Source organism: Notolabrus celidotus, unplaced genomic scaffold (genome assembly GCF_009762535.1).
Source record: "Notolabrus celidotus isolate fNotCel1 unplaced genomic scaffold, fNotCel1.pri scaffold_457_arrow_ctg1, whole genome shotgun sequence".
Classification (NCBI taxonomy): domain Eukaryota; kingdom Metazoa; phylum Chordata; class Actinopteri; order Labriformes; family Labridae; genus Notolabrus; species Notolabrus celidotus.
The window spans coordinates 1-21648 of record NW_023260261.1 but is presented as its reverse complement, the minus strand read 5'-3'; the positions used below and the strand labels follow the sequence as shown (position 1 = coordinate 21648).

The window sequence follows — 21648 nt, the reverse complement described above, 5'->3', positions numbered from 1 at the left end:
TCCTTCATCACCTGCCTTGCAGACATCCGAGCTGGTGAGCAGGAACTTCCTAAAACTCCATGGGAATAAAACCGAGGCCCTGCTCATCGGCTCCAAATCCACCCTCACCAAATCCCAACACATCCCAGTCCCACCCATCATCATCGACGGATTCCCTGTACCCTTCTCACCCCAAGTCAAGATCCTCGGCGTCATTCTGGACAGCACCCTCTCATTCGCACCACACATTCAAAACATCACCCGGACTGCATTCTTCCACCTCCGCAACATCTCCAGACTCCGCCCCTCACTGTCCCAATCCAGCACCGAAGTCCTGGTTCACTCATTCGTCACTTCCCGTATTGATTACTGCAACGCCCTCCTCACCGGACTCCCCACCAAACTCATCAACAGACTGCAAATCATTCAGAACTCGGCCTCCCGGATCATCACCCGCACCAAATCATCTGACCACATCACTCCTGTTCTCATCCAACTTCACTGGCTCCCTGTCCAACACCGCATCCACTACAAAAACCTTCTCCTCACCTACAAAGTTCTCCACAACCTGGCTCCCACTTACCTCCAAGACCTCCTTCATGAATACACTCCCTCCCGCTCCCTCCGCTCAACCTCTGCTGGACTGTTAACCATCCCACCGTCACGCCTCAGTACCATGGGTGCCCGAGCCTTCAGCTGCTCAGCACCCAGACTCTGGACCTCCCTCCCCCACATATAAGACAGTCGGACTCCACAACATCATTCAAATCCCAACTCAAAACTCACCTTTTCAAACTGGCTTACTCCCTCTAACTGGACTCTCTGCACTTCACTAGTTTTTAGTTTTTATTTATGACTCTTTCCATTTGTTTGTTTGTTTGTTTGTTTTTATGATGTTTTAATGATGACTGTTTTTATTATCTGTAAGGTGACCTTGGGTGATTTTAAAGGCGCCCAAAATAAAATGTATTATTATTATTATCATTATTATTATTACCTTTCAGCACCATTAGTCCAAGAGGAGCAGGAAACAAGCTCTACCCTCTGGGGACCAAGAACCTGTCTGCTGCAGTCATAACAGTCCATCCTCTGGTCCAGGTCCAGTCCATGTGGACTGACGTAGTGGACTGACAGACTCTCTGGTCCTTAGATCAACACTGCTGGAGTCCAGAAAGAGGATCAAGACGAGACAGACATGTTGATGTGAACTTTAGAGAAACCCCTCATGGAGCTGAAATATGATCCTGGTTCATCCTCTGACTCATTCAGCAGCACACAGGTTTTTGTATCACTCTTTCTCACTGTGGGAGGTGGAGGGTACTTCTTCATGTTTGGCTCTGGGACTAAACTGTTTGTAACAGGTAAGAACTCAAACATTTGATCCTCTTTATTATTTAGATGAATTTCTGCTTCTTCATTAGTTTAGTTAGTTTTTTATATTTAATAGAGGACTCTGACATCATTCATGGAAGAGGTTTTAAACCTCTCTGCACGTCTGGAGCTGGTCTTTGTTTGTGGATTTGATGGACCTGGTTTGGATTTGTAGAAAAGCTCTGATATTTCAAACTTTATGAATATATTGACTTGACTTTGAGTTGCTCAGAAGTATCTCCGATTAGTTTCAACAGAAGATGAAAACGATGATTCTGCTCAAATGAATGACTACAAATAAAGCTCAGACAGCTGTATTAAATCTAATAAGGTATATGTCTGTTTGTGGGAATATATTGTGAGTCTACATTAAACCTGCAGACTAGAAATGATAGTCAAAGACACTAAATATAACAATCCTTCTTTAATTCCATTGTTCATGTGCTACATAGAATGATGTGTAACGTGTTCACACACACACACACACACACACACACACACACACACACACACACACACACACACACACACACACACACACACACATATCTGTGTGTTTGGATTCTTTTAGATAGAATGAGATCACGTAGAGATTCTGAACACAGGTCAGACAGAAACGCTGAAAAGTGCTGATTTGTTTGTGTTAGCTCTTACACACATCAGATTTCTGATCAACGTATTAAAATATGAAATGAAAATAAGAAGTGATGTTGTGCTCAGAGACATGAAGGTTTGATTTGAGATGATGGAGCTGTCTTTATTAACATTTGTGCTTCTAGATTGTTTCATTTGGATTCATTCTGATGAAAAATACTTGAAATAAATATTATAATAATTATGGAGTCATCAGCGTATTGATTTGTTCCCCGAGGATTCAAATCTATGTCAGGTTATAGTTGAGGAATATTACCACTGTATTGTTTGTAAATGTTAAAAACACAACAATGTGTATTGTTGTTAATATAAAGTATGTATAACATCCTGATGTGGATTTTTGTGATCCTTTATTTTCATGGAATCAGTATTATTAGTTTTCTGTGTCTAATTCATCTGAACAAACTGGAACATGAAAAATTATTGATCCAATATTTTTTTTCATCGGCATTCACAGTTTTATACAATAATGGCATAAGATACATATATAAGCACCTTTTATATAGTGGCATCAACAATGCATATATGATCAGATAAAAAAACGTACACAAATCCTGTAAACCGCGTTACCCGAGTAATAGTAAATAACCTGGTGCAATTGATCCGTGCAATAACATACCTATATATTTATCAGATAGAAGCGTACATAATGTGCATACATCTGTAATAGTTGCCATATTTTATTTTAGCATATTTTATTTTATTCTATTTAATTTTATTCTATTTTATTTTATTTTATTTTATTTTATTTTATTTTATTCTATTTTATTTTATTTTATTCTATTTTATTTTATTCTATTTTATTCTATTTTATTCCATTCTATTTTATTCTATTTTATTTTATTCTATTTTATTTTACCTTTATCATTGCTATTATTATTGTTATTATATTTTTTAACTATGTCAGTACATTGTTGTATTCCCCTGTCCCGTGTTGTAAGCTGCTATAACAAAATAATTTCCCCCAACGGGGACCAACAAAGTACATCTTATCTAATCTTATCTTAAACTCTCTGCATGTCCTCAGAAACAGTAATGCACTGGTGTGTCAGGCACCAGGACATGAGATGAAGCAGCAGCTATTCATCCCTCAATAATACAGATAAACTCAGGAAGAGGAGAAAAGGCAAACAGAGATCATCCTCATGTAAAGATACTCTGACTGTCTGTCCGCCTGCAGCAGAGGAGCGCGCAGAGGGAAAACAGCGTCGCTCATCATCATGGCAACTGAAGCATCGGCCCCGTTAAACAGTGTCTGCATCAACAGCTCTCTTCAACTTAAATTTGTGGGCCTGGCCGTGCGGCAATGTGATGTAAAGCACTGCAGGGTAACGAAGTCCAAACTTGACGTTAGGGCATGAATGTAGCTCCTTCTTTACCCGAGTGAATGCAGCGCGTTTCTTGGCCACTGCCGGCGTAAAGTCCAGAAAGATTGAGATCCTCCTTCCCTCATGTGACAGAGGGGAAGCCTCCCCAGCCCGCCGTAGAGGGTTTACTCTTATGACCATTGGACGAGGCGGCTCCCCCTCTCTAGGCTTAGCACGCAAGGTGCGGTGAGCTCGGTCCAGTATCTGCCCCTCCTCTAGTCCTGCAGGAGGTGGGCAGTAAATCCCGTAGGGCGAGGACCCTCCAACCCTTCGGGAAGACCCACCAAACGGATGTTATTCCATCTAGCGCGTCCCTCTAGGTCCTCACACTTCTTAGAAAGAGAGTCCACCGCAGCGTTCAGCGCTGTCCCAGTAGCTTGGAGGCTAGTTAGCTGGTTGTCGTGATCAGTTGCGGACTCCTCCAGCTCCTTGATAGTAACCTCATGAGAAGAAGGCCTGTGTTCAAACGGCTCTCTTCTCACAGTCTCTGAGATGGCAGAGTTGGAATCCTCTGCAATTTCTGCTCGCAGGTCATCTTTCATCTGCTTGATGCTACTCAGCATAGCCCCGTTAGCATCTTGCGATTCTGGGAGGTCAGGCTCAGGCCTTGGAGGGCTCCGGTTTGTGGGAATATATGGGATATAAAGCAACTTAAATCCAACTGCAACATTCCAAGTCAACTATTTTGCTAGTTACTAATGGAGAAAGGTGCCAAAACATCAATGAATCAATGACATTCTCAGGGACCCCTTCAGGTCTCCTGATTATTTGTGATTCAGTACTTTGACTTATGGAAACATCAAGCTGCCCATGTTGTAAAAGTTAAAGTGAGAATTATATTTCATCAGTGTTTCCTGTTTAATAACATGTCAGAGATAACGCATAGTGAGCCGCTGCTCATGTGAACAAGAATCCTAAAAGACTGAGACCAATCTAAAGTTTGACATCTCCAAATATATGGAGAGAAATATTCAAAATATCCTCCATGTTTTTATTGATTCTGAACAGGACGAGGTGAAATAATACACAGTGTGTAATAAATGTGCTCTGACTCTTTCCAGGAATGATTTGATGTGACGTGTGTGATCACGTTCTTTAGCGCTGCCTCTGATGCTAACATCTGCTAACAGGGTTTGATCTGCAGGTGGACACATTTCATGGAGGGAACTTGTTGCTGTATGGATGAGCAGTTTAGTGATCAGAGTCTGGTTTCACTCCTCAGATGAGCCCGTGGTGAAGCCCGTTGTGAGCGTGTACCCGGCAGCATCCAGAGCCCAGCTGGAGAGGAAGAGCTCCCTGCTGTGTGTGGCCTCAGACATGTTTCCTCCTCTGGTCCAGATCTCCTGGAGAAGACCAAAGGGGGACGGTCAGCTGGAGGTGCTGCCCCCTGCTGAGGGAGAGCAGCTGGAGCTCAGAGAGTCGGGACGCAGCGTCTCCATCCTGATTGTCCCTCAGAGAGAGAACAGGACTGATAGATACCTCTGCTCTGTGCAGCACGAGGGGGGCAGAGTGGACGCCAGAACTGAACAAGGTGAAGAAGGCTTGGTGTCTGATTCAGCTCCATCAGATTAGAGCAGATTACAGATTAGAGCACAGATGATGGAACATCTCTTCATGCCTCTTTGTCTTGAACAGAAGTTCCAGCTGCTGCAGCCTCCTGTCCTCCAGAGAGAGAAGCGCCTGACCTGACAGCTCTGCAGCAGACCCAGAGTAAGAATCTGAAAAACACCACATCAGGGCCCCTAAAACCTTTGTGTGGCCCTGGTCTGGGTTCAATCAGGACCTTTGAGCTTTGAGCTGAACTGCTGTCTGTTCTTATTGAGCGTGTGTGTGTGTGTGTGTGTGTGTGTGTGTGTGTGTGTGTGTGTGTGTGTGTGTTTGTGTGTCTCAGTGTCCTTTCAGGCTCAGTGCAGGGTGAAGCTGCTCTCTCTGCTGTACTCCCTGCTGATCCTGAAGAGTCTGGTGTTCTGCTGTGGACTCTCTCTGCTGAGGATCCCCACCAACAAGCCCCCGTCCATCAGCTGCACATGTGCTGACCGACTGTCTCCTGCTGGCCTGTTCTCTCCATCAGATCTCAGCAGCTCACCTCTGGAAAGCTTCTCTCAGCAGGTCCAAATGTAGATTCCAACATGTGGAGGGTGGTTGGAGAATGGATGGATCTGTGCAGCGTCAGATAAATCCCCCTGGAGGTCTAAACAGAAACAGACTTGTATTCTGATCCTGATTCTGTTGTCTAAAGTTCATTTGAATAGATTCTGTTTACACTCAGTAAAGAGTGATTTGTACAAACGTTTCCAATGATCCTCTTTCTGCTAGATTAGACCTCATTTATTCAATGTTTCACACATATGCAGAGTGTCGCAGCTTCTTACATTTTTTACAGTGTAACTTTCTCAATAAAGTCAAACATCCTCAGAGTCTGTGTTTTATTAACATCTTTCTTTTCATTCATTTCAACAAAGTCATGTGAAAGACCCAGAAAATATTACATTTAACACCAAACCTGCTTTTTGGTGAGTTTTGGGGTCACTGCAGGACAGAAAGAAGAGAGGAAGATTAATAACTCCTTGTGTTTCAGTAACGCCGTTAAACCACGTTCAGTACCAGAGACCTGATTTACATTTAACATTAACAACTAATATTAGAACGGTCAAAAATACATCACATCATAAAGATGATAAAATATAAAATATAATATTAATCATAGTCAAATCAATATTCATAACAACAACAATAATAATTAAAGTTGTAATTATAGTCATGATCATAATTCTAATAATAATATCAATAACAACAATGATACAAAATAATATTAGCAGACATAATAATTAAAAAACATAATACAATTTCTTATGATGAAATTAAATAATAATAACGATAATAATTATCTTAAAAATAATATTAAAAGCAACTACAATAACAATAAAAGTTGTAATAATAGTAACAAGAGTCAATAATAATAATTCTAATAATATCAATAACAATAAAATAATAATAAGTGAAGATAATAATAATTAAAAAAATAAAAATCCCTTTAATAATAGATAAATAAATAATAATAATAAAAATAATAATATTAATAATAGAAATATTAAAAATAAATAAAGGTCCAAAATAACGCTGATGATCCTGTTGTTTACAGTTGGAGGTTTTAAAGAGGATCTGAGCAGACTACATGAAGTCTGTTTGATTTCAGCTCCTCAGCTCTGAGTTCAGGGTTTCAGTGGTTTCTCTGTCTTCAGAACAAACACAGGTCAAAGGTGAGAGGGTGAATTCTCAGCACTGAAGTCAGACTGAAGTTCCTGGAATGATGCTTTAACCAGAGTGGATGCTTGTAACTGTTGTTGTGTTATTTCTGTGAGAACCCTGAGCTAACGGTTAGAGCAGGAACCCACACAGATGGTCTCTCTGCTGCAGGAAGGAAGTGCTGATCTGCTGTCAACAGGTTTTTATGAGTCCTAATAACCACAGAGGACAGATTCAGATCTGCTGCTGCTGCTCACGCTCTCAAAGCGCTCTCACTCTGAGTACCTGTTTGTCTTCTCTCTTGTTCTAAGTCTGAACACAAAGACGTGTTTCTGATCCAGAAGACGCTCCTCAGAGTTTACACGCGGTGTTAATGAGACCTTCTTTCTGCTCTTTAAACCCGCTCATGAAGGTTTCTGAGCTGGTTGGATTGTTGTGAAGGTTCAGAGACTCTTTGTGGAGACGATAAAGACAAAGACGTGACGCTCCAGACCAACTCTGATGTTAAACAAGAACAAAATGATTTCAGTCGTCTGAACTCATCTGAAAGAAATCAGTCAAAGATAAGACACAAAATATGTTGTGTTAAGCAGGTGTGATGAAAGAATAACACTGGAGTAAATAAAGGGGGATTTAAAATCAACATTTCTACAGGGATGGATAGTGGGGGGGTTACCTGTGTTCCTTATGTCTCATCTTTATTTCTGATCTCCCCTTTAAATAGATTGTGTTCTTTATTTGTACATACCTGTTTTTATTATAATTATATATATAAATAATAATAATAATTATAGTTATTATAATAACAAGAAGAAAATGTTATTATTATTATTGTTAGGATTTTATTTAATTATTTAATTTTATAATGATCTTTATTACTAATATTATTATTATTTTTGTTGTTATTGATATGACTAGTATAACTATTATTAAAACGATTATAATAATAATTATTAATATAATTGATATTATAATTATCATCATGATAATTTGTATTATAATTGTTTTATTATTATTATTGTTGTCTGGATAGTGGGGGGGTTACTTGTGTTCATTATGTCTGATTTTTATTTCTTATCTCCCCTTTAAAAAGATTGTGTTTTTTTATTGTACCTTCCAGTTTTTGTTTTTATTATTATTATTATTATTATTATTATTATTATTATTATTATTATTATTATTATTATTTTCATTATTATTATTTATCAAAGGGATTTTCATTTCTTTAATTATTATGACCCTTAATACTATTATTAAAACTTGTATTATTATTTTTGTAGTTACTTTTAATATTATTTTTATTTTTATTATTATTATTTATATTAATATTTATTTGTATCACAAGAAATTGTATTATGTTTTTTAATTATTATGTCTGCTAATATTATTTTGTATCATTGTTGTTATTGATATTATTATTAGAATTATGATCATGACTATAATTACAACTTTTATTATTATTGTTGTTATTAATTTTAATTTGACTATGATTAATATTATATTATATATTTTATTATCTTTATGATGTGATGTATTTTTGACCGTTCTAATATTAGTTGTTAATGTTAAATGTAAATCAGGTCTCTGGTACTGAACGTGGTTTAACGGCGTTACTGAAACACAAGGAGTTATTAATCTTCCTCTCTTCTTTCTGTCCTGCAGTGACCCCAAAACTCACCAAAAAGCAGGTTTGGTGTTAAATGTAATATTTTCTGGGTCTTTCACATGACTTTGTTGAAATGAATGAAAAGAAAGATGTTAATAAAACACAGACTCTGAGGATGTTTGACTTTATTGAGAAAGTTACACTGTAAAAAATGTAAGAAGCTGCGACACTCTGCATATGTGTGAAACATTGAATAAATGAGGTCTAATCTAGCAGAAAGAGGATCATTGGAAACGTTTGTACAAATCACTCTTTACTGAGTGTAAACAGAATCTATTCAAATGAACTTTAGACAACAGAATCAGGATCAGAATACAAGTCTGTTTCTGTTTAGACCTCCAGGGGGATTTATCTGACGCTGCACAGATCCATCCATTCTCCAACCACCCTCCACATGTTGGAATCTACATTTGGACCTGCTGAGAGAAGCTTTCCAGAGGTGAGCTGCTGAGATCTGATGGAGAGAACAGGCCAGCAGGAGACAGTCGGTCAGCACATGTGCAGCTGATGGACGGGGGCTTGTTGGTGGGGATCCTCAGCAGAGAGAGTCCACAGCAGAACACCAGACTCTTCAGGATCAGCAGGGAGTACAGCAGAGAGAGCAGCTTCACCCTGCACTGAGCCTGAAAGGACACTGAGACACACACACACACACACACACACACACACACACACACACACACACACACACACACACACACACACACGCTCAATAAGAACAGACAGCAGTTCAGCTCAAAGCTCAAAGGTCCTGATTGAACCCAGACCAGGGCCACACAAAGGTTTTAGGGGCCCTGATGTGGTGTTTTTCAGATTCTTACTCTGGGTCTGCTGCAGAGCTGTCAGGTCAGGCGCTTCTCTCTCTGGAGGACAGGAGGCTGCAGCAGCTGGAACTTCTGTTCAAGACAAAGAGGCATGAAGAGATGTTCCATCATCTGTGCTCTAATCTGTAATCTGCTCTAATCTGATGGAGCTGAATCAGACACCAAGCCTTCTTCACCTTGTTCAGTTCTGGCGTCCACTCTGCCCCCCTCGTGCTGCACAGAGCAGAGGTATCTATCAGTCCTGTTCTCTCTCTGAGGGACAATCAGGATGGAGACGCTGCGTCCCGACTCTCTGAGCTCCAGCTGCTCTCCCTCAGCAGGGGGCAGCACCTCCAGCTGACCGTCCCCCTTTGGTCTTCTCCAGGAGATCTGGACCAGAGGAGGAAACATGTCTGAGGCCACACACAGCAGGGAGCTCTTCCCCTCCAGCTGGGCTCTGGATGCTGCCGGGTACACGCTCACAACGGGCTTCACCACGGGCTCATCTGAGGAGTGAAACCAGACTCTGATCACTAAACTGCTCATCCATACAGCAACAAGTTCCCTCCATGAAATGTGTCCACCTGCAGATCAAACCCTGTTAGCAGATGTTAGCATCAGAGGCAGCGCTAAAGAACGTGATCACACACGTCACATCAAATCATTCCTGGAAAGAGTCAGAGCACATTTATTACACACTGTGTATTATTTCACCTCGTCCTGTTCAGAATCAATAAAAACATGGAGGATATTTTGAATATTTCTCTCCATATATTTGGAGATGTCAAACTTTAGATTGGTCTCACTCTTTTAGGATTCTTGTTCACATGAGCAGCGGCTCACTATACGTTATCTCTGACATGTTATTAAACAGGAAACACTGATGAAATATAATTCTCACTTTAACTTTTACAACATGGGCAGCTTGATGTTTCCATAAGTCAAAGTACTGAATCACAAATAATCAGGAGACCTGAAGGGGTCCCTGAGAATGTCATTGATTCATTGATGTTTTGGCACCTTTCTCCATTAGTAACTAGCAAAATAGTTGACTTGGAATGTTGCAGTTGGATTTAAGTTGCTTTATATCCCATATATTCCCACAAACCGGAGCCCTCCAAGGCCTGAGCCTGACCTCCCAGAATCGCAAGATGCTAACGGGGCTATGCTGAGTAGCATCAAGCAGATGAAAGATGACCTGCGAGCAGAAATTGCAGAGGATTCCAACTCTGCCATCTCAGAGACTGTGAGAAGAGAGCCGTTTGAACACAGGCCTTCTTCTCATGAGGTTACTATCAAGGAGCTGGAGGAGTCCGCAACTGATCACGACAACCAGCTAACTAGCCTCCAAGCTACTGGGACAGCGCTGAACGCTGCGGTGGACTCTCTTTCTAAGAAGTGTGAGGACCTAGAGGGACGCGCTAGATGGAATAACATCCGTTTGGTGGGTCTTCCCGAAGGGTTGGAGGGTCCTCGCCCTACGGGATTTACTGCCCACCTCCTGCAGGACTAGAGGAGGGGCAGATACTGGACCGAGCTCACCGCACCTTGCGTGCTAAGCCTAGAGAGGGGGAGCCGCCTCGTCCAATGGTCATAAGAGTAAACCCTCTACGGCGGGCTGGGGAGGCTTCCCCTCTGTCACATGAGGAAAGGAGGATCTCAATCTTTCTGGACTTTACGCCGGCAGTGGCCAAGAAACGCGCTGCATTCACTCGGGTAAAGAAGGAGCTACATTCATGCCCTAACGTCAAGTTTGGACTTCGTTACCCTGCAGTGCTTTACATCACATTGCCGCACGGCCAGGCCCACAAATTTAAGTTGAAGAGAGCTGTTGATGCGGACACTGTTTAACGGGGCCGATGCTTCAGTTGCCATGATGATGAGCGACGCTGTTTTCCCTCTGCGCGCTCCTCTGCTGCAGGCGGACAGACAGTCAGAGTATCTTTACATGAGGATGATCTCTGTTTGCCTTTTCTCCTCTTCCTGAGTTTATCTGTATTATTGAGGGATGAATAGCTGCTGCTTCATCTCATGTCCTGGTGCCTGACACACCAGTGCATTACTGTTTCTGAGGACATGCAGAGAGTTTAAGATAAGATTAGATGAGATTAGATAAGATTAGATAAGATGTACTTTGTTGGTCCCCGTTGGGGGAAATTATTTTGTTATAGCAGCTTACAACACGGGACAGGGGAATACAACAATGTACTGACATAGTTAAAAAATATAATAACAATAATAATAGCAATGACAAGAGTAAAATAAAATAGAATAAAATAAAATAGAATAAAATAGAATGGAATAAAATAGAATAAAATAGAATAAAATAAAATAGAATAAAATAAAATAAAATAAAATAAAATAGAATAAAATAGAATGGAATAAAATAGAATAAAATAAAATAAAATAGAATAAAATAAAATAAAATAAAATAGAATAGAATAAAATAAAATAGAATAAAATAAAATAAAATAGAATAGAATAAAATAAAATAGAATAAAATAAAATAAAATAGAATAAAATTAAATAGAATAAAATAAAATATGCTAAAATAAAATATGGCAAGTATTACAGATGTATGCACATTATGTACGCTTCTATCTGATAAATATATAGGTATGTTATTGCACGGATAAATTGCACCAGGTTATTTACTATTACTCGGGTAAACGCGTTTACAGGATTTGTGTACGTTTTTTTATCTGATCATATATGCATTGTTGATGCCACTATATAAAAGGTGCTTATATATGTATCTTATGCCATTATTGTATAAAACTGTGAATGCCGATAAAAAAAAAATATTGGATCAATAATTTTTCATGTTCCAGTTTGTTCAGATGAATTAGACACAGAAAACTAATAATACTGATTCCATGAAAATAAAGGATCACAAAAATCCACATCAGGATGTTATACATACTTTATATTAACAACAATACACATTGTTGTGTTTTTAACATTTACAAACAATACAGTGGTAATATTCCTCAACTATAACCTGACATAGATTTGAATCCTCGGGGAACAAATCAATACGCTGATGACTCCATAATTATTATAATATTTATTTCAAGTATTTTTCATCAGAATGAATCCAAATGAAACAATCTAGAAAGCACAAATGTTAATAAAGACAGCTCCATCATCTCAAATCAAACCTTCATGTCTCTGAGCACAACATCACTTCTTATTTTCATTTCATATTTTAATACGTTGATCAGAAATCTGATGTGTGTAAGAGCTAACACAAACAAATCAGCACTTTTCAGCGTTTCTGTCTGACCTGTGTTCAGAATCTCTACGTGATCTCATTCTATCTAAAAGAATCAAAACACACAGATATGTGTGTGTGTGTGTGTGTGTGTGTGTGTGTGTGTGTGTGTGTGTGTGTGTGTGTGTGTGAACACGTTACACATCATTCTATGTAGCACATGAACAATGGAATTAAAGAAGGATTGTTATATTTAGTGTCTTTGACTATCATTTCTAGTCTGCAGGTTTAATGTAGACTCACAATATATTCCCACAAACAGACATATACCTTATTAGATTTAATACAGCTGTCTGAGCTTTATTTGTAGTCATTCATTTGAGCAGAATCATCGTTTTCATCTTCTGTTGAAACTAATCGGAGATACTTCTGAGCAACTCAAAGTCAAGTCAAATATATTCATGAAGTTTGAAATATCAGAGCTTTTCTACAAATCCAAACCAGGTCCATCAAATCCACAAACAAAGACCAGCTCCAGACGTGCAGAGAGGTTTAAACCTCTTCCATGAATGATGTCAGAGTCCTCTATTAAATATAAAAAACTAACTAAACTAATGAAGAAGCAGAAATTCATCTAAATAATAAAGAGGATCAAATGTTTGAGTTCTTACCTGTTACAAACAGTTTAGTCCCAGAGCCAAAGATGAAGTACCATCCTGAACCTCCCACAGTGAGAAAGAGTGATACAAAAACCTGTGTGCTGCTGAATGAGTCAGAGGATGAACCAGGATCATATTTCAGCTCCATGAGGGGTTTCTCTAAAGTTCACATCAACATGTCTGTCTCTTCTTGATCCTCTTTCTGGACTCCAGCAGTGTTGATCTAAGGACCAGAGAGTCTGTCAGTCCACTACGTCAGTCCACATGGACTGGACCTGGACCAGAGGATGGACTGTTATGACTGCAGCAGACAGGTTCTTGGTCCCCAGAGGATAGAGCTTGTTTCCTGCTCCTCTTGGACTAATGGTGCTGAAAGGTGGTCTCAAATACCTCTTTTGGACCAACGTGAACCGGGTTGTGTTTCCGGGCTGGTTCTCGCGCTGGTTCAGAGCTGGTTGAACTCGTGAACCAACACAAGGGACCACTCGAGCCCGTGGAAGAGGCACGCCATGACGTCAGATCCACGTGACCGCTTCTCCCAGCAGCGCTAGCGTGAACTTTCCCTCACAACAACAACGATGGAGGACAACGGCAGCTTGTCTCCATGACGACCGCTGCTTTGTCTTGGAATCCATTAGTCTCTTTGATTTGTTCTCTGCAGGACGATGGAGGAAACACGTTTGGGTTGGGTTTTGGATCACGGCAACCCCGCCCCTCGCCCCTGACGTTCGTGGTTCGTGGTTCTAGACCAGCAAAGAGTTGGGGCCGCTCTGGAACCGGTTTTCGCGGAGCCAGTTCACTCCTAGTTGAAACACGAAAAACCAGTTCTCAATTGAGCGCCGGCTCTGATCCGGCCCTGAAACTGCCTCGGTCTACAAGAGGTCAAAGAAAGTGGATCAAACAGAGACTAAGTTCAACCCGACCCAAAGAAGCGCTGTATTGAAGAGATCCACATGATGGGAGGCGTGGATGGATGAAGTACCAGAAGAAGAGCGGCTTGGTGACCCGGACTCTTGGCCCCCCCTCACGTTTCCTGGTATGTTTAGCTATCTGCGGTGTGGTGTTAGTGTTTATACCGCTGCCCACTTTACAAATGTTCAATCACTGGAAGCCCACGTTCACTTTACCAGCGGCTCGGTCCATGACCTGGAAGTTCAGAACAGTCTGACGGGTCCAAATACAAAGGGGGTTCAAATAAAGGTGTGGAACATATGGTTAGCTTCCAGCCTTTCTTTAGCTAGCTTTAGCATTAGCATTCTTCTTGTGTGACATTAACACACGCGTCCACCCTGTGGTTATTATGACTTCATTGTAATCACTGCTTTGTGTGTACACAGGTTAACAACAAGTCCTGAAGTTAGCCCGACCCCGCTGCAAACAGGACCAGAACAAGACTTCACTAAAACCTGAGCGACTGTAGCGCAGTGCTAACCGTATTTAGCCTTGATTGTTCACACTTACTGTAATGAAGATGTCTGGAGCACGCTGTAACCATCCTGGGATGCTGTAAAACTGTACGTGTGTACGTGGTCCAGCTGATATCCAGGTCCTCCTTGGTCTCTTAGTAATGTGGGACACAGGGCTCCTTGGTTCTGGCTCCAGGCAGGAGAACTAGAGAGAGTTCCTCCACATACTTAGACGCACAACAGCACAGATGGTGCAGGAAGTCTGGGAGGGTGAAGTTTTTCATAACGCAACACTTCAGAAGATGTTAAGATAACAAGTTTTCCATAATTAGAGGCAGTGCTGAGTTGATTGACAGGCGAGCACACTGTAGCTGTTAGTGAGGAGGCTAAAGGCCCGCCTCTTTACCTCACACTAGCTTGACAGAAGTTAGGTTGAGTTCAGCATTTCCAATATGGCTGCCGCCGATGATCCGCTTCCAAACAGGGCTTCAGAAACAGACGGGTCACGGAGACTATGTCCATTTTATATAAAGTCTATGGTTTCCACAAAGACATGTTGCAGACCAACCACATTCAATATGGCGGACACACTGACGTAGTGCAGCAGCAAGATAACACAGTCAACACGGCGTCTACATATATATGTCTATGGTTGCCTGAGCATGCTCCTTTAACTTCTGGAGTCAAGAGATTCTCAAAAGTGATGAAGCCTTTTCTGTCAGACAACAGAGACATGAAACAATGATATAAAGAGATATCATCGGAAACAGGGACATGTTTATGAGCCTACCAACCCATTCCTGACTAGCATGGAGCTAACCCTAGTGCCTTCACCTAACCACGCCACAACGCCCGGAGTGGATAGGCAGCGCCACTCGACGCCACCTGTATTCACTACCCCGTTCAAAACACCAGAAACAGAAAGCAGGAGAGAGTTTGTGAGCACCAATCAATTTGGCAAACTATGGAACATTAACCCCGTTAATCAGAGGACCAGAAAGAGAACATGGATGAGGAGGATCCTTGATTCAGTGATAATATAAAGTAATATAAAATAAAATATTATAGAATATCATATAATGTAATATAATATAATATAATATAATAAATTATAATATAATATAATATAATATAATAAATTATAATATAATATAATATAATATAATGTAATATAATATAATGTAATGTAATGTAATGTAATGTAATATAATATAATATAATATAATAAATTATAATATAATATAATTTAATATAATATAATATAATATAATATAATGTAATATAATGTAATGTAATGTAATGTAATGTAATGTAATGTAATGTAATATAATATAATATAATATAATAAATTATAATATAATATAATTTAATATAATATAATATAATTTAATATAATATAATATAATATAATACAATACAATACAATACAATATAATATAATATTATATAATATCATATAATGTAATATAATATAATATAATATCATATAATATAATTTAATATAATATAATATAATATAATGAAGAAGTCCTGACAGCAGTAAATAAAGGACTCTCTCAGTTCATCATGTCTGTGTCTCTGTCTGTGGTTTCCTGCTCTCTGAGTCACATCTGTTCATCTGTTGGTTTTTGTTCAGGCTGCTCGGATCACTTCTCACTGTGGGGGACGACTTTCAAACAGGAGCAGTAGTAGGTGGCTGAATGAGAGAGTTCAACTCTCTGGATCTGTAACTCATAGCTGTTCTGTTTCTTCACAGCTGAGAAATCATCTACCTGAGTATGGTTGTATCCTTTATCTATTTCACCAGTAGTCCTGTGTATATCAAGAATCACTCTGAATGTTTCTGTGTCATTCTTCTGGTACCAGTATACATAGTCATCATCACAGCTGTCAGTTCGTCCACAGCTGAAGGAGACTTGTTCTCCGACTCTCCTGGTCAGTGTTAAATCCTCCTGAATCAGCTCTGCTGCCATGGTAACCAGAGCTGCAGACACAGAGACAGACAGGTGAAGGTGAGTGAGACAGTGTTTGGTAAAGGTGGAGTTTGTTGGCTCCTGATTGGCTGATTGAAACACTCACCTGAACACAGACAGCACAGGGCAGCAGCTGGGAGGAGAAGCATTTTGTGCCGCGGCGTTTCCTCTGGAGAACCTGAGGAGAAGTGACGCTCTGACGCTGCTGAGGACAAACAAGGACGAGCTGAGAGATCAGACCAGGACACGTGGTTTCTAACAGGTCCTCAGATCTCCCATCAGCCCCGGCGCTGAACAGATAAGGCCGCCGCTGAAGCTGCGGTGTGGTTTTCAGACGAGCGTGAGGTTTAAAGGAAGACGAGGAGGAGCAACAGGCAGCACACAGACACCTGAACTAAGGAGTGCGGGGCGAGCACACTACAAACAAACAGAGCAATAGTTCTGTAGCTCATGGTAACGTGACGGGCTCGTTAACACTGACAGAGTTATACGGGGCTGTACAGGCAGAGATTTAAAGACAAGGGATACAAAATGAAGCAGAAATACAAACAGAGAACCATGTTCAAAAAACACAACAAACAAATCAATATAGCCCGCCATTTAAGAGACGGCCCTACCATACAGGAAGGATTATCTTACTCAACTCATCTGGATATATAATGTTCAAAATTCAACACTCTACTTTTTAAGATTTCACTCATGTCTGTTTGGGCTGCCTGACTTATGAAGCCTGGAAATATTATTTCTAGTGTTTTTCTGAGAAATAATTTAATTAAAAATTAATTTAACATTTTTTAAAACTTTTTTAACATTTCACCAAATAGATTTTTTGTTATTATTTGAAGATGGTTTTTTTTCGGAAATAATAAATACAGAATAGAAAACACAAATCTAAAGTGTGTTGACTTCCACTACAGAGTCATGTCTGTGTTTAATGCAGTGACTTCCACTACAGAGTTATGTCTTTGTTTAACGCAGTGACTTCCACTACAGTCATCTCTGTGTTTAATGCAGTGACTTCCACTACAGAGTCATGTCTGTGTTTAATGCAGTGACTTCCACTGCAGAGTCATCTCTGTGTTTAATGCAGTGACTTCCACTACAGAGTCATGTCTGTGTTTAATGCAGTGACTTCCACTACAGAGTCATGTCTGTTTTAAATGCAGTGACTTCCACTGCAGAGTCATGTCTGTGTTTAATGCAGTGACTTCCACTACAGAGTCATGTCTGTTTTGATGTATTTAACATTGTTCTCATTGGTGTTTTCTATGTAACTTAAACCCTCAAACAACTTAATAAACTTTCAATATCATGACATGTTGCATGTCTGACATCACGTGTGTCTTTATTAAATCAACTCTTCTAGCACATTCTTTACAGGGTGGATTTCTGTGTTTGCTGCAGGAGTGGGCATCACACTTAAAGGGAAATACCGCCACCTTCTGGTCAGTTACAGGAACTGCATCAACACCCAAATGATGCTGATATTGACCATCATGCTGACGTAAGAACACTTACAGAAGGAACAAAGTCACAACTTCCTGTCATTCCAGAAGCACCTTTTTTAAAACATGCAGCCCAAAACGTTCAACATAACTAATAAGAGTCTTTGCTGCTCAAACCTTCTTGATTCTTCCTTCATGCTTCCTCACATGACGTAATAGTGATGAGTCAGCCATGAGTGAGTCATTGTGAGAGCCTGTTTCTGAGGGACGACCTTTTAATACAGATTGATTATTAACTTACCAAAGACAGATCCAGTTAGAAAATACACTGAGCAGAGAGAAAATATGACTTATATTTTATTCTGATCAAATGAGTACTATGTTTGTTTGTTAGTTTGAAACCTTGGAAAGTAAAATTTTGTCTCTCTTTATAACTGATTTTCAGCGGAGTGATGATTGCTGCAGGAGTTTAACAGACCTAGTCTTGTTTCTCACTAACTCTTATCTTATTTAAATTTTTATTTATATTTATAATTGTTTCACTTACTTTTTAGTATTTATTTATTTACATTTATTGTGGATTATTCATAATATTTGTAGTAATTAATTGAATCTTATAATCTAATGATTTTTACAGATTACCTCTCAGCATTTTAATATTTTATTCTGTTTTACTTTTAGTGTAGCATCTTCCTGGTTTAATATTTTAGTGTTTTATTATCTTATTTATTTATTTTACTTTGGTGAGATTTTTCATTTATTTTTTATTTTACGTTATCATTATTATTATCATTATTATTATTATTATTATTATTATTATTATCATTATTATTATTATTATTATTATTATTATTATTATTATTATTATCATTATCATTATTATTATTATTATTATTATTTTTATTATTATTATTATTATTATTATTATCATTATTATTATTGTTATTATTATTATTATTATTATTATTATTATTATTATTATTATTATTATTATTATCATTATCATTATTATTATTATTATTATTATTTTATTATTATTATTATTATTATTATCATTATCATTATTATTATTGTTATTATTATTATTATTATTATTATTATTATCATTATTATTATTATTACTATTATTATTATTATTGTTATTATCATTATCATTATTATTATTATTATTATTATTATTATTATTATTATTATTATTATTATTATCATTAATATTATTATTATTATTATTATCATTATTATTATCATTATTATTATTATTATTATTATTATTATTATCATTATTATTATTATTATTATTATTATTATTATTATTATTATTATTGTTGTTATTGTTTTTTCCTATTTTTACTGTTGTGATTATCATTATTGTTATTGTTTTTATTATTATTATTATTATTATTATTATTATTATTCTTTTTCTTATTCTTATTCTTATTCTTATTATTAATGTTATTGTTCTTATTATTATTATTATTATTATTATTATCATTATTATTATTATTGTTATTGTTATTATTATTATTATTATTATTATTATTATTATTATTATTATTATTATTATTATTATCATTATTATTGTTATCATTATTATTATTATTATTATTATTATTATTATTATCATTATTATTATTATTATCATTATTATTATTATTATTATTGTTATTGTTATTATTATTATTATTATTATTATCATTATTGTTGTCATTGTTATTATTATTATTATCATTTTCATTATTATTCTAATTATTATTGTTATTGTTTTTACTATAATTGTTGTTATTATCATTATTGTTATCGTTGTCATTATTAGTATCATCATTACCATTATTGTTGTTATTATTACTGATTAGTGATTATTGATTATTGATATTCTACACTCTGTAAGTAACACTCATGTTTGTTTACAAATATCAACAATAGGTCAGAACATTGATTATCTGACTGATTTATAAAGGAAGGAGTGGTTATTGAATGGAAAGCTTCATTAAGGACCCGAAAGATCCGGATCTTTTCGTGGAGCTGAGCCAAACAGCCCGGATCACTGGAGGGAGTTGACATCCCCATCGCTGTGCCGCGTTGCATTCTGGTACATGTAGTAACAGTGACGCCATTACTGTTGATTTGAACCAATCAGGGAAGCTTTGGAGTTAAAATAAATACCTCCTCCTTCGTGTTTAAGTGTTTTAGAGAGACAGTCAAAACTAAAAGGTTGATGTTTCCCGCTTTGGGTGGGAATAATCACAACAAATGACGCAGCGGAACTACAAGTCCCACATCCTTACGTCATGACGTCATGACGTTTGGCAGCGGTCAGTTGCTAAAGGAGAAAACAGCCGCTTCCGTGTTGTTCTTGTTATTCTGGTGAATAAGTGTCGTTAGTGGAGTCAGAGCTCGTGTGGCAGCCTCCCCGGAGAGAGTTTACCATGACCCAGTGAAGCTGACTCTCAGAGCTCCACCTTTACTCCACCTTTACCCCGACATGTCTCTGCTGCAGAGCTCCAAGAAGAAAGACAAGCGCACCATCCTGTCTGGGACCTGCCCGGACCCCAAATGTCAGGCGAGGCTCTTCTTCCCGGCTCACGGCTCCGTCAGCATCGAGTGCACGGAGTGTGGGCAGAGACACGAGCAGAGGAGCCTGCTGGACGTGGAGGAGGTCACAGACCCTGATGTGGTGCTCCACAACCTGCTCAGGAACGCCCTGCTCGGCGTCACAGGGGCCCCGAAGAAAGGCACGGAGCTGGTGAAAGTCCTGGGACTCTCCAACTACCACTGCAAGCTCCTGTCCCCGGTCCTGACCCGGTACGGCATGGACAAGCAGACCGGGCAGGCGAAGCTGCTGAGGGACATGAACCAGGGGGAGATCTTTGACTGCTCCCTGCTGGGGGACAGAGCCTTCCTCATCGAGCCGGACCATGTCTCCACTATGGGGTATGGGAAGGACCGGTCAGGGAGTCTGATCTACCTGCACGACACCCTGGAGGAGGTGAAGAAAGCCAACAGCAGCAGGGAGTGTCTGATCCCGGTGCATGTGGACGGGGACGGGCACTGCCTGGTCCACGCCGTGTCCAGAGCGCTGGTAGGAAGAGAACTGTTCTGGCACGCCCTGAGAGAAAACCTCAAACAGAACTTCAAGCAGAACCTGGACCGCTACAAGGCCCTGTTTCAGGATTTCATCGACGCCGCCGAATGGGAGGACATCATCAACGAGTGCGACCCCCTCTTCATCCCCCCTGAAGGGGTCCCGCTCGGGCTGCGCAACATCCACATCTTCGGTTTAGCCAACGTCCTGCACCGCCCCATCATCCTGCTGGACTCTCTGAGCGGGATGAGGAGCTCCGGGGACTACTCGGCCACCTTCCTGCCCGGCCTGGTGGCGGAGGAGCAGTGCAGGGGGAAGGACGGGAAGCTCAACAAGCCCATCTGCATCGCCTGGAGCAGCTCCAGCAGGAACCACTACATCCCTCTGGTGGGGATCAAGAACAGCGTGCTGCCCAAGCTGCCGGCCCGCCTGCTCCCCAAGGCGTGGGGGATCCCTCAGGAGCTCATCAGGAAGTACATCAAGCTGGAGCCCGACGGGAGCTGCGTGATCGGAGGCGACCGCAGCCTGCAGGACAAATACCTGATGCGGCTGGTGAACGCCATGGAGGAGGTGTTCATGGAGAAGCACAGCATCCACCCGTCGCTGGTCGCCGACGTGCACCAGTACGTTTACAGGCGGACCGGCGTGATCGGCATCCAGCCCGAGGAGGTCACGGAGGCGGCGAAGAAGTCTGTGATGGAGAACCGGCTGCACCGCTGCCTGATCTGCGGAGCGCTGTCCGAGCTCCACGTCCCTCCTGAGTGGCTGGTTCCAGGCGGGAAG

The 21648-nt window shown here is 39.6% G+C and overlaps 3 protein-coding genes across 3 annotated transcripts; 2 read left to right on the top strand and 1 right to left on the bottom strand.

Annotated features, from left to right (window-relative positions):
- The first annotated feature begins 1004 nt into the window (after positions 1-1004).
- Positions 1005-5788, top strand: LOC117809809 (immunoglobulin lambda-1 light chain-like). Its single transcript, XM_034679323.1, has 4 exons — positions 1005-1340; positions 4594-4902; positions 5007-5081; positions 5263-5788. Exons 1-4 carry the CDS (start codon positions 1205-1207, stop codon positions 5490-5492), a joined length of 750 nt encoding a protein of 249 aa, XP_034535214.1. The 5' UTR covers positions 1005-1204; the 3' UTR covers positions 5493-5788.
- Positions 5789-8391: 2603 nt separating this feature from the next.
- LOC117809807 (immunoglobulin lambda-1 light chain-like) lies at positions 8392-16634 on the bottom strand. The gene is made up of 6 exons (XM_034679321.1): positions 16445-16634; positions 16023-16349; positions 12972-13016; positions 9284-9592; positions 9105-9179; positions 8392-8917 (listed from the first exon to the last, which is right to left on the bottom strand). The coding sequence occupies exons 1-6, from the start codon at positions 16485-16487 to the stop codon at positions 8688-8690; spliced, it is 1029 nt and encodes a 342-aa protein (XP_034535212.1). The 5' UTR covers positions 16488-16634; the 3' UTR covers positions 8392-8687.
- Positions 16635-20104: 3470 nt separating this feature from the next.
- On the top strand, positions 20105-21645 carry vcpip1 (valosin containing protein (p97)/p47 complex interacting protein 1; the record flags this gene model as incomplete). The annotated part of the gene is made up of 1 exon (XM_034679322.1): positions 20105-21645. A coding segment is annotated over exon 1 (1380 nt), but the record flags the coding sequence as incomplete, so codon positions are not given.
- Positions 21646-21648: the final 3 nt, after the last annotated feature.

Excerpts from the sequence above, each read along its gene's own strand:
- LOC117809809 (XM_034679323.1), top strand. The coding sequence starts at position 1,205 with ATGGAGCTGAAATATGATCCTGGTTCATCCTCTGACTCATTCAGCAGC. Across the intron at positions 1,341-4,593 it reads GACTAAACTGTTTGTAACAG|ATGAGCCCGTGGTGAAGCCC; the intron begins GTAAGAACTCAA and ends TTCACTCCTCAG. Across the intron at positions 4,903-5,006 it reads GGACGCCAGAACTGAACAAG|AAGTTCCAGCTGCTGCAGCC; the intron begins GTGAAGAAGGCT and ends TGTCTTGAACAG.
- LOC117809807 (XM_034679321.1), bottom strand. The coding sequence starts at position 16,487 with ATGCTTCTCCTCCCAGCTGCTGCCCTGTGCTGTCTGTGTTCAG. Across the intron at positions 13,017-16,022 it reads TTTGAAAGTCGTCCCCCACA|GATGGTACTTCATCTTTGGC; the intron begins GTGAGAAGTGAT and ends TGGGAGGTTCAG. Across the intron at positions 8,918-9,104 it reads AGCTCTGCAGCAGACCCAGA|TGTCCTTTCAGGCTCAGTGC; the intron begins GTAAGAATCTGA and ends TGTGTGTCTCAG.